Consider the following 15,292-nt stretch of genomic DNA (forward strand, 5'->3'; position numbering starts at 1 on the left):
AATCAGCCTAATAGACAGCCTGGCTGGCTCTTTGTCTGCACTAGTGTCCCCATCCGCTGACATCCAGTCTCCCAGTGTAGCCAATTAAAATATGAATTGTCTCAAACTCCCTACAGCAAACTCATCAGTTGATGGCACCGAACTGGAGCACTGCTGGGCACTGAATAGCACATATTCAGTGTTGTTTAAGGGAGTATTAACTTGTGATAATGCAGAAAAAGGTTAATGGTTAAATGGTGACAACAGCTGCTGATGCAGCATGACAGGAAAAGGCAAAAAGAGTTTAGTGCTGTGAAGCCTTTGTTTTGGCATAAAAAGCAGAAACTACCCGTTGTCATCATGCGATTGTCCTTTGTAATGTAGCTGCTGGCTGTAGAGCTGCGTCACAACAATCACAGGCATGATTTAAGGGTAATGACTGCTCTGTCTGCGTGTTTTGTTTTTTTTGTTTTTTTCTAAAACGGCTCATTCCCGAACCAGTATGTAATCACTATGGAAACTGTGTATGTGCGCATGACCCGTTTTAATCTGAGTGAGCTGAACTGCAGCTCGCTCAGATTTGTTATATTAAACTGTAATCTTCAGTCATCTCTAATCTACTATAACTTGGATTGCTCCTCTCGCTGCCCTCATCCCTACGTGTTTGTGCGTGCTTGTATGCGTGCTCGAGTGGGTGTTAGGGTTTGTGCGTGTGTACATGTGTGCATTTCTCCCAAGGCAACAAATTCTTTCATCTTTTTATATCTCCATTTCCCGTATTGCCTCCCACACATATTGAACAGTGCTGCTGCTGCAGAGCAGTGTTGTGCTGGAGAGACACCTGGTGGTGAATGTGGGGAGTGGCACCACATGCTGCGACTGATGATTATTTTCGTTACAGGTTATCTTATCAGCTTTGTTAAGATTTCTAAGATAGCAAATGACAATTTTTTCATACCCCAGTGTGATGTTATAACATTGTGTAAATTGTATGATACAAAAATATCCTCACATTTTGGAAGCGTGCTGTACTTTTTTTTTTTTTTTTTTTTTTTAAATATAATGCAAACATAATACTGGCAGGGCAGTGAGAAGGGCCTGGTTTGAATCCACCATCCTTTCTGTGTGGAGTTTGCATTTGTTCCCCGTTTCTGCGTGGGCTCTCTCCGGGTACTCTAGGTTCCTCCCGCTCTAGGTTCCTAACATGCAGTTAGTTGGGTTAGGTGTGAACGTGTGTGTGAATGCTTGTCTCTCTCTCTGTGTTGGCCGTGTGTGGCAATCTGTCCATGGTGTGGATCTGACTTGAATAAGTGTAAGAGGATGGATAATACTAGCAGGCTTCATAAAAATTACTGCAAAGCCTCAATACATAGACTTAAGTGATGCATTGGCTTGCTGTTTCAGCTTTACTACACACCACGAAGGTCTTTGGTTTGAGTTCACTGGCCCTCTGGGACCATCTGTGTGGAGTCTGCATGTTCTCCTTATGGCATCTTTGGTTCTCTCCGGTCCACAGGGAGACTCCCACAGTCCAAAGACACATTAGGTTAACTGGTGAATCTAAATTAGCCGTAGATGTGTGTTGGTCCTGTGGTAGACTGGCAACCTGTCGACAGTGTACTTTACTTTTTGTCCTACGACACCTGAGGGAGACCCTGTGACTGTGAATTTGATAAGGAGAACAATGATGGATGTTTCAGCTTTATGAGTGTTTCATGTTTTGAGGGACAAAAGCATTATTATATTAATAACTTTCTTTAGTTATTGTATTATTCCTACTAATTTATTAACCTTGAGGATTTTATAAACAATACATTATGCAAGTCAGATTTTCCATTTAGATTTAAAAGGGAGTATTTGTATTAGTTTGTATGCATTTAAAATCTTTTTGAGTGGACAACAAACATAAGCAGGATTAAAATGAGCAAACATCATGTTAGCAAAAAGGTTGAACACTCAGGGGTCATACAGCTGCCTGCCAATGGTTAAAGCTGAAATATGAACAGGAAGTTCTGTTGAAAGGTTAGAAGCAGTTTAGAGAGTTAACGTTTGCCTTTGCATGCTGCGTTATATGGTTTAATGACATGAGCTAAAGGTTATTCCATGTGTGGGTCTACTGGATGACTAATTTAAAAAAAAAAAAAGCAGCTTTAGTAAGAAAACACTGAGCACAGTTTAATTAATTTGTTCTCACAAATAGTGCTGTACACATTTGCTTGGTAAGTGGAAGGTTGTTGGTTCAGTTCCAGCTGGAGACACATATCCCCTGTGGGGCTGTGTCAGGAAGGGCATCCAAACATGCAGCACTGCCCACTGTGGCGACCCCTTGTGGCAGCAGCCAAAAGTATCTATAAACAGTGCTATTTGAAACAATCACATTCAAATACTCTACTACTGTTTGTCAGCCTTTACTGAACTTGATTTGGATAATGTGTAGAGTTGCTGAGAATGGAGCTCTGCTTGATTATTTTTTAGATGTTACATTGAAGTCACTTATGACTGAAAATATTATGATTAATTTTAAATATTGTAATTGGACATTTTAAGTCCTGAAATGATTTAAACTAATTTATCATCATTTGTCTATTGTGACATTTCTGATCAATTTAACGATGTCTTTAAGATCAAAAAGTGCTCTCCGTTCAGAAACAAAGAGCAGCTTTCAAACTGTCACATATATCAGCTGTGTGGGGAAACAACATCCACCTGAGCAGCAATGCAGGCTTAATTGTGTGTTATGTGAAATTAACATGAGATCATGGATTACATCTTTAACGCCTCTTGTCTTTTCTTCTAACCCTCAGGAAACCCTCCCACCCCCTGCTGGACTCCTTCATCCATCACATGGGCCTGGGGGGTTGCGGCCACTGGGAGTCACCTCTGGGCTCGGTTCCTCGTCTGCCCAGCCACAGTGCCTGTGAGATGGGAGAACTCACGCAGACAGGTGACAAGAGCAGATGATCCGAACTCTTACAGACATTGTTACGTGTTGAGTCACGCTCACGTAATTTATTCTACATCATTCATGCCACATTCCATTTTTCCCATCGTTGTTTAGGTGTGGTGCAGCACCTTCGCAATGGGCAGCTCCTCCACCACGCCTACAAACAACACAGTCTCTTCCCTTCTGATTGGTCACCCCGTCAGATCTGGGTGGAGACCACAGGGAAGAGTCGCACTCTTCAGAGCGGGCTGGCCTTCCTCTACGGTTTCCTTCCGGACTTTGATTGGACGAAGCTGACCGTGCGTCACCAGTGGAGCACGCTGTTCTGCGGCTCGGCCTGCGACTGCCCTGCCAGGAACAGGTACCTGGAGGAGGAGCAGAGGAGGCAGTATCAGCTCAGAGCGGCCGATACCGAACTGGAGAGAACTTACATGGATATGGCACGAACTTTGGGTCTTCCCACTCGGCAGCTCCGAGCTGCAAACCCCGTAGACTCCCTGCTGTGCCACCTGTGCCATGGCCTTTCGTTCCCATGTGTTCCCATAGGGGATAGTGGCGCCGGCGGATGCCTGACTATGGAACAGTTTGCTGTGATCCGACGGCAGCAGCTGGACGATGAGGTGGACCGGAGGAGAGCAGGGCTGTACCACAAATACGCTATCCTGGCGATGTACCCCTATCTCAACCGAACCGCCGCCAAGATGGAGCGGATCGCTAAGAGCAGCGAGGCTGGTCGTCAGCCTCGTTCTGCAGGCGAGGAGGTCTTCACCCTCTCTTCAGCCCATGATGTCACAGTGGCTCCATTGCTAAGTGCCCTGGGTCTGGAAGAAGCCCGGTTCCCAAGGTTTGCAGCAAGAATTGTCTTTGAACTGTGGAAGAGTCCCCCGGCGATACAAGGCCAAGTAAAAAAGAGAAGTGGAAAAGGCGAGAAGTCAAAGGCCAAATACGGCGAAACATTCATCCGGGTGCTGTACAACGGCGAGGACGTGACATTTCACACCACCTTCTGTCGCTCACACGACCGCCACGTCAGCCAGCCTCTCTGCCCTCTGAAAAATTTCCTGTCTTTTGTTAGGAGAGACATGTTCAGCGTTGTCAATGCCACCTCCTACAAGGAGGCCTGCTACAGGCGCCCTGGTTGACAGACGGAGAGGAGGGCGACTGAGTAAAGCTTGATGGCAGATGGTTGTACTTTCATTGAGAACCTGTTTTGAAGACGGTGTACTCTTACTCTGCTCGTAGTGTCTTACAATCACCACATTTTATAACATGGTCCTTTACATTTCTGAGCATGAAGTGAGACACAATCACACACAACATGACCTTCACTTTATAACCTTTGTACAAGCTTACGATCATTTTATAAGGATCTGTTCTCGACTCTATCTGTACAACACAAACAATTCAAGGGAAGTTGAACAGCACTCAGCCACTTTATTCCAACATTCCATGACAACTTGAAATTGTAACATTTCGTTATTCCCAAATGCCTGTAAGAAAGAGGAATATTGAAGCTGGAAATACTATGATGGGAATATTTTGTGTATAATAATGTATTTCAGTGAAAACTTTGGGCTAGTTTGAGCTGTAGAACTCAAGACGACCAAGTTGTGTTTTAACATTTAATCTTTGCAGCAGGCTTTGTTTTTAGCAGTAGCATTCTGACACGTTGCCATGTGTCTTTTTATTCTTTGCTTTATTCAAATTGTTTGCGGTACTTTAATAGTGACAGTTTGGTGCTATTAGTAATCATGCTCTTCTTCTCATTTTCGGTCTTTCTACTGAATCTAATAAAAGTTTTTTCCGAACAGACGTACGTTACTGTAAAACACAAGCAGTAAAATAAATGCCGTCATGTTTTAATGCTCTGTTCTCTTAGTGTTTTTTTTTTTTCAGCTTTGACCCATTTGGTTTGGATTTTGAATACTGAATAAACAAATAAAAGCTGTTTCTAATCTTACTTTGTTTTACTGGTGATTTTTAATTTTTTTTAAGTAATGATCTAAAATCATTGTATCTAAAATGTACCCAGTTATTATAATTAAAAGTCGTTAAAAAATTTCTGCAAGAATATCAGCAGATGTCATTTCAGACACTTGTTTTGTCAGCCTGGTAAAAATGTCTTGCTTTAGGTGTTAGCTGATCCTTCATGATCCTTCTCCATCACCATCTTTCATTTCAACTCAGGATTTGAGTCTTTTTTTTTTTTTTTTTTTTTTTAATACTGTCTCTGATTTTGACTAAGCCATTTCAACACCCTGGATTTCCACTTCTCGGCCCATTACTTGGTGGATTTTCTGTTGTTTAGGATCATTATTCTGTTGAAATGGCTCCCTCAGGTCCAACTTCCTGACTGATAACTTGAATTATCTTCAAGCATATGCTTCCAGCTGCCAAATGTGTCCTGTGTTAATGAAGCCAAACGGCTCTTTGTTTCATCTGTGAGAGTAGATCCTCCCAAAAGGCAAATTGTTGCTTTAAAGTCTTTATGGAGCATGAATGTGTGTGGATGGCACACCGTTCACAGAGCTCAAACCTCTTTCTTTCTACACGTTTAGATATAGACAGTTCCAGGAGTTTCCCTTTGATTCTGGGATGGACAGTCTGTATCAGATCTTCTAAAATTGCTTGTCAGACATGAACATCTACAAACATTAGATAATGCTTTGGATCTTGGCATGATTATGCCCCACACTGACAGTGAAGAGACAGCAGTCGCTATATTTGACATTCACCAGGTCACAAGTCACCTCTCTACGGTTGGGATTGGGTTTTATTTTGGCTTAATCTTCAACCACTTACAGAGTTTCCAATTTATAACACCCACATGGAAAGGCTTTTGACAAAACAAACAAATAATAAAGGCAAAATAAATGTATGAATGTATTGAAATGTACAGTGTGAAGAGAAATTCTATTTCTCGGCTGTCCTGGGAACGCCTCGATGTTCACCCTGGAGGAGGTGGCTGGGGAGAGGGAGGTCTGGGCGTCTCTGCTTAGGCTGCTGCCCCTGCGACCCGGCCTTGGATAAGTGGAAGAAGATGGATGGATGGAGTGAAGGTGTGCCTATACAACATGAAGCTAAAATAAAACCCAGTTCCATCCCTAGATGGGTGACGACCTCTTGGATATCAAAAGAGAAATAAGGAAGCTTTCAATCATTCACACCTAACCTACAAAACTTGATTATTATTGTTTTGAACCTAAAGTCGTGTAAAAAGTGTGTCTTGACTGAAATATCTGGCCTGTAACCTTGTTGCTTTATAAAGTTGAAACTACTACCGTCACATCTAGGAAAAATAACTGAACTGAAGGTGATTTCCTTCACTCTGTGCCTAATTTGCTCAGTACTGAAGTGATGAGAGCGGGTTGTACTGCATAGACAGTAAAATTACACCACTAGGTGGCGTATTAGCTCCACAGACCATGCATACCTATGCAGTCTGACCCATCTGCTGCTATCAGTTATCCACTTTGTCAGCAGAGCTGCAGGGCCACGCCACAGAGGCAATCCATTTATATAAATGTGTGCCTATTCCTCACCACCGGACGAGTCATGTGTCATCATCATTAGGAACATAATACATTGATGACAAGGTATCTATTGTACAGCTCATTTTCAAAAGTGCCTCAGCTTGTTCGCTGGGTTTTTCCTTTTTTTTTTAGTCTTTTCCGAATCCTCTGAATCAGGAGAGTATTGACTGGAAAAATGCAATAACATGAATGAGTCGGTAAATTACATTTGCAGTATATGGATGTGATATTTGTCCTGGCGGTAGAGGGCTATTTGGTAGTGAATAAAAGCGTGCACAATTGATGCTGAGGACAGATTACAAATGTCATGTGCTCTAGCAGGAGTTTTTTATTTAGCCACGCTGCAGTCTGAGGGGAGGAGGGCTTGCTGTCGTTTTCAGGAGCCGTGCGAGTTTGTGCTGAGTTTCTCAAAGCGTATTGAACAGTTTCATTGAGTCGCCGAATCTTATTGTCAGACAGGAGTCACTCTGGCATTTGAACAGCAACGCCGGATTAAAAATCACTCGAGTTGCGTCCTGGCACTTCGTGTCTCAATCCCAAAGTTCAGGCAAACTGCAAAAGTCTATGCAAATTTATTCCCAAACTTTTTCCCCCGCTTCCATCCAAGCCTCCTCTGAGGCCATTTCCCATGTTATACCATGACGTCAGGGTTGTTAATGATAGGAGCTAACCTCCTCTGGCCGGCTTGATTCCTCCCCCTTTTGTCCTGCCCTCTCTCACCGACGCCTTTCCCTCCAGGCCCTGACACCCCTCTGCCACCCACACTACTGATGTCATCCTGCCACAGCGAGGTGGAGCAGCAATTTCCTCCCGCCACAACTTGCTCAATCTTTGATGTTGTTACGCTGCCTCCGGCTTTGGGTTATACACCGGTGTCTATCACCCTTCTGTGTGTGTGTGTGTGTGCAGAGGAGGGTAAAGACAGATCACGGTGAATGTATCGCAGTTCCAACCTTGTGTGTGTGTGTTGACCTACCTACCAACAATGTCCACTTGACACAAAAGCTGTTGTATAGATTTCCAAACAGACCCAGAACAGTAACACAGAGGCTGCTGAAAACTGGGATGTGTGTGTGTGTGTTGTTTTGGATAGATGAGGGCAAAGCAGCTGACTGACAGCTCAGACAGTAGGAGAGGAGCATTGTGGTCAACGCCAAGGAGAAGGGAAGATGGAAGAGAGGGAGAGGCTGCGGTCATGGTTAGATATTAACCTCATGGAATCATCCCCGGACTCTCCTCGCTCCCAAAACCACAGTTTACCAGCCACAGGTTGGAGGAATTAAAGAGAGATATTAGATTTCATGTTGTGAAGAGGTTTCAGAGCGGGAACAACAGCTACCAGGCTCAGGGCTGAAGGAGGCCTAGTGCTGACCGAAGGGAGCAACTTCCTCTGTCTTCCCACGGTTTCATTCACTGTAACTCATAAGAAATGAGCCAATAAGAATACATAAGAGAAATAAATATTCCAGGCTCTCAAGGATATTATCTTTACACGTCTCACTGTGGACAGTTTAACAATTTACTTTAAATCGGGGGGGATCATGATTTGGGAAGCTGTGATGTTATACTCTCCTGATGCTGAGATAAAGACTTTTCAAAGGAGCACTCTGACATTTTACAAAGTGCTCCTTTAAACCCCCCTCAATGTGCATTCTTTTTAATGGGGCAACTTTTAAGTTTTTCTGTGATGTTGGTGGACATGTAACTGATGAGTTTATGGATAGCGCCATACTGATAAAAACAACTTTTTTCAGTGATGGTCTTTATTAGAGTCAGAAAGGAATTGGGTAACCAAATGAGTGTGCAGCGTCCTTAGGTTAACGTCTGGTTTCAAAACACGAATATAGCAATGGAAAAAATGTTCATATCAAAGATTTACAACGGGACTTCACTTAGTGGATGATACCATGCTGGCTACATCTATGCTTTATAATATACGGACAGAGGCAGCTTGCTGTTTGCATAGCAGGGTGCTATGCTAAGCTAGCTATCTCCTAGTTGTAGCTTTTCTTCTGTAAAGAAATGACTAAGAGCAGTATTGAGCTTTTTACTCTAACAGTTTGTTCAGAACAACCAGAAAGTAGAGTTTTATGTGGCAAGGTTACTTACAAAGTCTAACTGGGGAGATTCTTTCATAAACTGTTGGTTTTCCTAAAAACGCCAACAATCAGAAATTCAACTCAGTTCAGTTCACTTATATTTATATAGCACAAGATAACAACAACAACCTCAAGGCACTATATATATAGCAAAAATCCCAATAATCTAATGACCCCCTGTGACCAAGCACTTAGCAACAGTAGGAAGAAGAAACTGCATTCTAACAGGAAGAAACCCTGCAGCAGAGCCAGGCTCAGGAATGGACAGCCATCTGCTGCAACTGGCTGGGGGCCGAATCAAGGAAGACAGGAAATAAGACAAAATGGGAAATTGGCTGCTAGCTTTCTGTCTATAGGCAGCTGGAGAAAAAAAGAAACTGTAGGATGTCCTTCTAAGTTGTGCTAACGTGTTGGCGTGGCTGTAGCTCAGGAGGTAGAGCAGTGAGCTACTGACGGAAGGTTAGTGGTTCGATCCCTGGCTCCTCCAGTCTGCAAGTATCCTTGGGCAAGATACTAACTCCAAATTGCTCTCCGATGTGTCCATTGGAGTATGAATGGTAGTTAGGAAGCACTAAGAAACATATCACACAGTGATTGGGTGAACGTGGCATGTTGTATAGAGTGCTTGGAGTACTCTGGGAGAGTAAAAAAGCGCTATATAAGAATTAGTCCATTTACCATGTTGCTGTTACTTTAGGCTGAGGTTATACTCCACTTTCTCTTGGGGGTTAGGTTCCAAAAACTCTAGCATGATTTGGTCTGAAAACAATATAACTCTTTTAAAGGAAGTGAATAGATTTCCCCAAACATCTAAATAATCTCTTAATGGTTATTATGAGGTACGCTATATAAGGTGGTAGTTTTATAAGGTAGTGTAGTATGCTAATGTACAAGCTAGTCAAACTCCACACTAACAGCATGTTAAAGCCACTGAGAAAAGACAATATTAAAGGGTTTTCTTTAAAAAGGGTTTTGAAGTCAAGCAGCAACCTTTCTTGTAAAAAAACTAGGTCTTGGAATTTAAGGATTTCTTATGGAAACCCTCACCTCCTTTTAAGTTATATTGACGCTATGCGTACCCACTAAGCTAGCAAAAGTTGCACTGTAAACACACAGGATTTACAGTCTTTGTGCTAATCTAAGATAACTGTTAGGGAGCTATATCTCCTGGCAAGGAGAAATTATATTCCTTTTAAATTCTTCATAAAATACACACAAAGAAAATTACAGCATTGTGCAGAGTATGAAAGGTATTATCGCGTGGAGGGGGGGTAAGGTGAAAAGAGTGTGTGTGTTGGGGTAAAAGTTAGCTAATTTGCAGTCTGTGTGGTTTGTCAGTGTCTAGACTGTGCCGCCACCATGTTTTCTCAGATGGGAGGCTGGGTTACGCCCTTTAGATAAGCAAACAGCACAGCAACCAAGTATTTGTCCATGGGAGGGGAGTGTGTGTAGTCTTTGTACAGTTTAAATGCACTTTGTATTTTATGCTCCTTGTGTGTGCACTTTACCTGTTTGTGATTTATTGAGATGGGAGCGAGTTCTCATTAGCTAAAATAATCAGGATTTATGAGTCTCTCTGCGCTGTAAGCGACAGGCCGGAGGCTTCGCCCCACACTGGCGCACACAGCCGGGCTAACTGAGTTTGCTCATCACTGTATCGCTCCTCCATCGAGGCTTGTTCAGTCAATCATTCATCACTTACGCACACTTTAGAGTAATTTGTGCTTTTTTACTTTTTCCTCTCTCTACACACATTCTTTGAGCATGTCTAAAGTGTTACTGGCTTCCGCATGGGCAGTTTGTCTTTGCGCGAGTCTTCCCGTGATGTCCATGCTGACATGATTTGCCCGTCTGTGATGTTTGCAACTTTATTATCCTAAATCTTCTCCTGTATTTGTCTGTTCGTATCGTCTTCCACTGTTAGCTGTTACTCAAACCAGGTCATTGTGTGTGTGTGTTTGTGTGTGTGGAGGGTAGGTGTAGTATTTCTTTTTCTATAAGGACCAATTTGAGATTTAGTCCAGGCACAACCAGTTGCTAGACCAAAACGTGACTTCTCTCACCAGTTGGTGAGTGGTTGCAGGAGGCGGCTGTCACTCCCGTTGCTGACTATGAAACCTCCATTTACTCAGGCGTAAAGACTTGTCATAGACACTGGGAACTGCAGGTTGCTGGGGAAAAGTGTATTCCACAACTGGTTGGCAAGTGGTTGATACAGTGCTCTACCAAAAACCTCCTTGCGACTGCATTGTTCGCTAGCAGGTTGCTGCGGTAGTTTACATGGCACATGCTGATATGTCTGCAAACATTTGCGACCTCCAGCCGAGGTGAAGGTGGAAGTTTGCCTAACCAAGTTTGCTAGCATTAGCTGCTAACTAAACTCTCCCCCTTCTTTTCCAGTTATAGTGCTTAAAAAAAAACCTACCACAGCAGTGACTAAAACTCTTAGTTCCAACTTCAATACTTTCAGAAACCAATGTGATGTCACATGAACAACTTCCACCTTTTAAATACAGTCTATTGGTACAGCTCTTGTATGATGGGACTTTTTGGAAAGTACTCCGTGTTTTAGTGCTTTTAGAGACAAAAAATGTCAAGGTCATGCTCACATTTTACAGTTCAGGTTAAAGTCAGGTGTAGGTTAGGGGTGGGGTTAGACTTTTTATTATGAAGCAATGCATTATGTTACAATGAGGCCAAAAAAATTGTGAACTACGTGTGTGTCTAAGATATCCCTTGAAACACCCTCTCGAATGTAAATGGCTAACAACCCCCTTCTGCATCTTTCAAGAAGGAAAAGCAGGAAGAGAAGGGAAATGAGACAGGCAGACGAATGACCACCAAACACAGTGGAGTGATAGACATGCATACAAATATACAGCAAGTCAACGGCGAGGGACTCAGAGACAGAGTGAAGGAGGAGGAGGGGAAGGGATGGTGGGGATAAAAGCGTTCAGTAAAATGGGTCAGGCCTGTCTGCCATACCAGGCACATACACACAGTGTGCAACCCCGAGAGAGAGACCTAGACTGTACAACATGCTGCCGAGAGGAGAGACGACAGGAGGAGAGGGAGAAGTAGAAGGATCACAGAAAAACAGAGATGGAAACAGAGATGGACTCAGACATGAAAGTTGCAGTTCACTCAAATCACACAAACATATGTTCTTACGTGACTTCCTATAGCGCTATAGGCTATAGGCTAAAGTGGTTCTGTTTATCTGTTGTGCACCTTGAGATCTCTGAGATTTCCGTTTACACCAAGAACAACATCATCCCAGGAAAACAAAGTACTTCAATTCAGAAGTGGCACCCTCGCAGGACTCAGGTTAAGGACGTTAACACATAGGAAAGCGCTCAGTCATTTTGATGAGGCGAGGCAGGAGGTTTCGAATGACTGAAAGCTGATGAACTGCAGCTTTGCTGTATTCAATGTGCACTGGCTGTATGATGGTTCTGCAACCTCTCAGTTTTCGCCTCTTTGGTAGTCACCTTTATTTGTGGTATAGTTGTGGGAAGTGGGGATGGTGGAGATGTCAGGTGACTGATAGCGCTGTGTGATACTGTAAATTTGGGTATCAATCCAATACCGAGGGCAGGGCAGTATTGCCGATACTAATACTGATATCAATACTTTTAACATATAAAGGCAGCTTATATAATGAGTTATGAGGTTAATTACTATCAGTTTGCGAATTCTGAACACATTTTAACGACCACTAATTCACTGTAATTTTTACTTTCTCACAGATTTAAATTAGTTGGATTAATTTTGATGACAGGTATTCTTTCATGGGCGAAGGTACAAGAAGATGAAATCTGTTCTTACTAAAGCAGTGTACCTGCTTCTTTATCTGCTGGACAGTATTTTAAAAAAGACAATCTTAGCTTTTAACTTCAAGATCACACCACAGTTTTTTTTCCTTCATGTGTTGTCATTAAATTTCCGAATGACAGGTCTGACGGGACGAGGAGGAAGTTGGTTTTGACCTGTGACTAAAAGGGCCTCGCGTTAGACTCTGACCCGCGATGCTGAATGCAGTTCTGCCGGCTGCTGTTCAGGCCGCGCCAGTCATTTTTTATGGTACGCTGCTCGCCTGATGAAAGGACGCGGGCGAGTTTGTTTGGTGGACTGGAACTGCATCAAAGAAAAGAGAGAGAAGAAAGGAGAACGAGCCAGGCTGTCACTGAAGTGAGAACTGCTCCGCGGCTGCTTGGCTTGAACAGATGAAAGGGTTAATATCATTTGACAACACTCAACAATGAGTAATGACTCCAAAGCCTCCCACTCCCCTCCATACCTTCACGCTGTTTCACTTTTTTCTTTTTTCCTGATGCGTGGCTTTATTTGCCGTACTGCCTCTGCTACACTCTGCCTTGTTTGTCTCCATTGTATGCACAGCAGCGTGCTGCTTACCGTCTGTATGTGCTTAGGTAAACACGTTTTGGGAATATCAGTTAATCCATCACGGCCGTCACGCTGAAAAGTTTCTCCCCCAGGGCCCTGCGGTGCTGCTGTATCAGGTGGAAGAGTTCCACTTCCTGTCTTTGTGGGCTGGTTCCTGGCCGAGAGGGACAATCTCCCCACTGGCCCCTGGCGGATTGAGCATGCAGCCCTTGGGTGACACTACCTGTTCTGCCACGGCCCTGGATGGCGCCACTGTGGGCCTGGTGGAAGGGTGTGTGTGTGTGTGTTTGTTAAAATGGTGCAAAAAGGAAGTTGTGGTTTGTTTTCTGTGGCCTGAAATAGAACTCTTGCTACCATTATTTGCACTCCTGCTGGTGTAATAGCAGAAATTCAACAGTGGTGTTATATTTTGGTGTGAGGTGGCAATCACTTTGTTGTGGGGAAGGATTCATGTCAGTATCTCCCCCTCTCACACACACACACACATTTGCACAGGCGAGCTGCACAATTTTAAATTGAATCTCTCTTGTCTGCGCTGTGGGTGACCTTCCCATTCAGAGCTGAGGAATGTTCCAGAAAGCCAATACGGCCACCGTGATTTCATTCTCATGCAGCCGGGCGGTGACAAGCAGGGAGAGAGATCCAAGAGACAGGGGGGGAGCGAGGAGCCTCATACTTTCTGACCTTGTATATGATTATAGAAGGCGGCCCAGAGGAGCTGGTCAATTCTGAATGGACTCTCGTGGGTTATTAGATGTTATCCACGTGTTACATGGAAATGAAGTAATTTATATTTAATCTGGGAAAAGAATACAACATCTTCTCTTTGTGTGTGGTTAAAAAGTCTCAATGAGCTTCCAAAGTAATGCGCTATTTTCACTAATGTAACATGTTACTGTAATAATTTCATTTCGTGTGTGCAAGGAGGAGGAGCAGCCTACAGCTGGATGTTGCCGGTGTAACGCAAACTGCAGGTATGACAGAAACAACAGCATGCTAACACAAAGCTAGCAAAGAACCCGGAGTCATGTTAAAGCTGAGTGAATGGCGACCCCAGCTCAGCAGCCAGAGCCTGGATTTCAACAGGTATCAAAAAAAGGCAGTAATTAATTTTTTATTTCATTCTTGTATCAACAACTGTGAAAGTGTAACAGTGCATAACTGTGGATACAGCTTTCTAAGTCAGCTCACACTGGCTGATAACTGAACACTCAAATATCTTTTACATACAGTTTGTTTTTAAAATTAATGTTATTACTTTATCCAACTTCTACAAATATAACAGACAACAGACTTTCCACACCTAACAGCAGAAGACATGTTTGCTTTCAGATGTGATTTAATAACACTTTGTTTCAATCACAGTATGCCTTTTAAACATTCAAAATACAAAGAACAGACACTGTGACATGAGGCTACTGTGGTATTTTCACACCGACGTGGCCTTACAAAAACACATCAGAAAAACTCCCACCCCGGTGAGGAACAGCCTCCCCGCAGATGGCTTTCTCACCAGCAGCGCACTGAAACAAAAGTTCACTTCTACCACTGTGGGTGGAGTGAGGAGGATGAATGCATCAGCAGTGTAACAAAGCCTCAGAAGACCAAGATTACTGCATTGGAAGAAGAAAGGGAGGTGGTAGTGAAGACGAACTGGTAGACTTTGATATCAGCATTTTTATCCAACTTCTGTAATCTTGTTTAGCTTTTTGCATCAAATTGCCAAATAGTGTAACGCTTAAATAGAAAGGCGCAAATGAAAATGGAGAATTAGGTAAGTAAAAATCAATTCAAGGTCAAATAAAAGAGAGAACAAAGTGAAAACTCTCAAAAGCAATAATCTCCCGTCAAACCAGCAGGCTAATGGGGCCCAAACTATTTCAGTCTTGACTAAACAAAGGAGAGACAGCGCTTTAATGAGTCTGCCACTCACCAAGAGACAACAGCCCCTTCACTCTGAAATCATTTCCGAGCTACATGCTTGATAGTTTCAGCTGTGTGAGACTCACCTTGAACTCGGGCGATGTAATCACTGTTTATTGTCTCTGTCTCAATACCTCAATTTATTCTGTTTCTGTGCTTTATGAAGCTTGAGTAACAATCATTGGTTTAGTCATATGACAAGAAGGAAAGATGAATCATATTGGTGAAGAGACAAAAAAAGAAAAAACTGCACATCATCATGAAATGTATATTTATGAAATGTATGTAAAGTTTTGTGATATCATGTCTACGGGGCTTGTTTGTGAACTGCTTGGTGAGCTAATGGCTAATGTGTTAGCAAGTCGGGGTGTGTACAACGTAGTATTGTTTTGTTCCATCAGGTTTTT

General features: G+C 43.0%; 1 protein-coding gene across 6 annotated transcripts in view; it reads left to right on the forward strand.

Moving 5' to 3' along the window:
* pxylp1 (2-phosphoxylose phosphatase 1) overlaps nt 1-4,883 on the forward strand; it is a 31,012-nt gene extending 26,129 nt beyond the window's left edge. For all 6 annotated transcript variants that reach the window (XM_039598351.1, XM_039598350.1, XM_039598352.1 and 3 more), the window contains 2 exons: nt 2,784-2,923; nt 3,038-4,883. In XM_039598351.1, the coding sequence (XP_039454285.1) occupies nt 2,784-2,923; nt 3,038-4,065 (1,168 nt within the window). In that variant the 3' untranslated portion in view covers nt 4,066-4,883. The remainder of the gene's footprint in view (nt 1-2,783; nt 2,924-3,037) is intronic.
* The last annotated feature ends 10,409 nt before the right edge of the window (nt 4,884-15,292 follow it).

The sequence above is a fragment of the Oreochromis aureus genome, linkage group 14, assembly GCF_013358895.1.
Source record: "Oreochromis aureus strain Israel breed Guangdong linkage group 14, ZZ_aureus, whole genome shotgun sequence".
Classification (NCBI taxonomy): domain Eukaryota; kingdom Metazoa; phylum Chordata; class Actinopteri; order Cichliformes; family Cichlidae; genus Oreochromis; species Oreochromis aureus.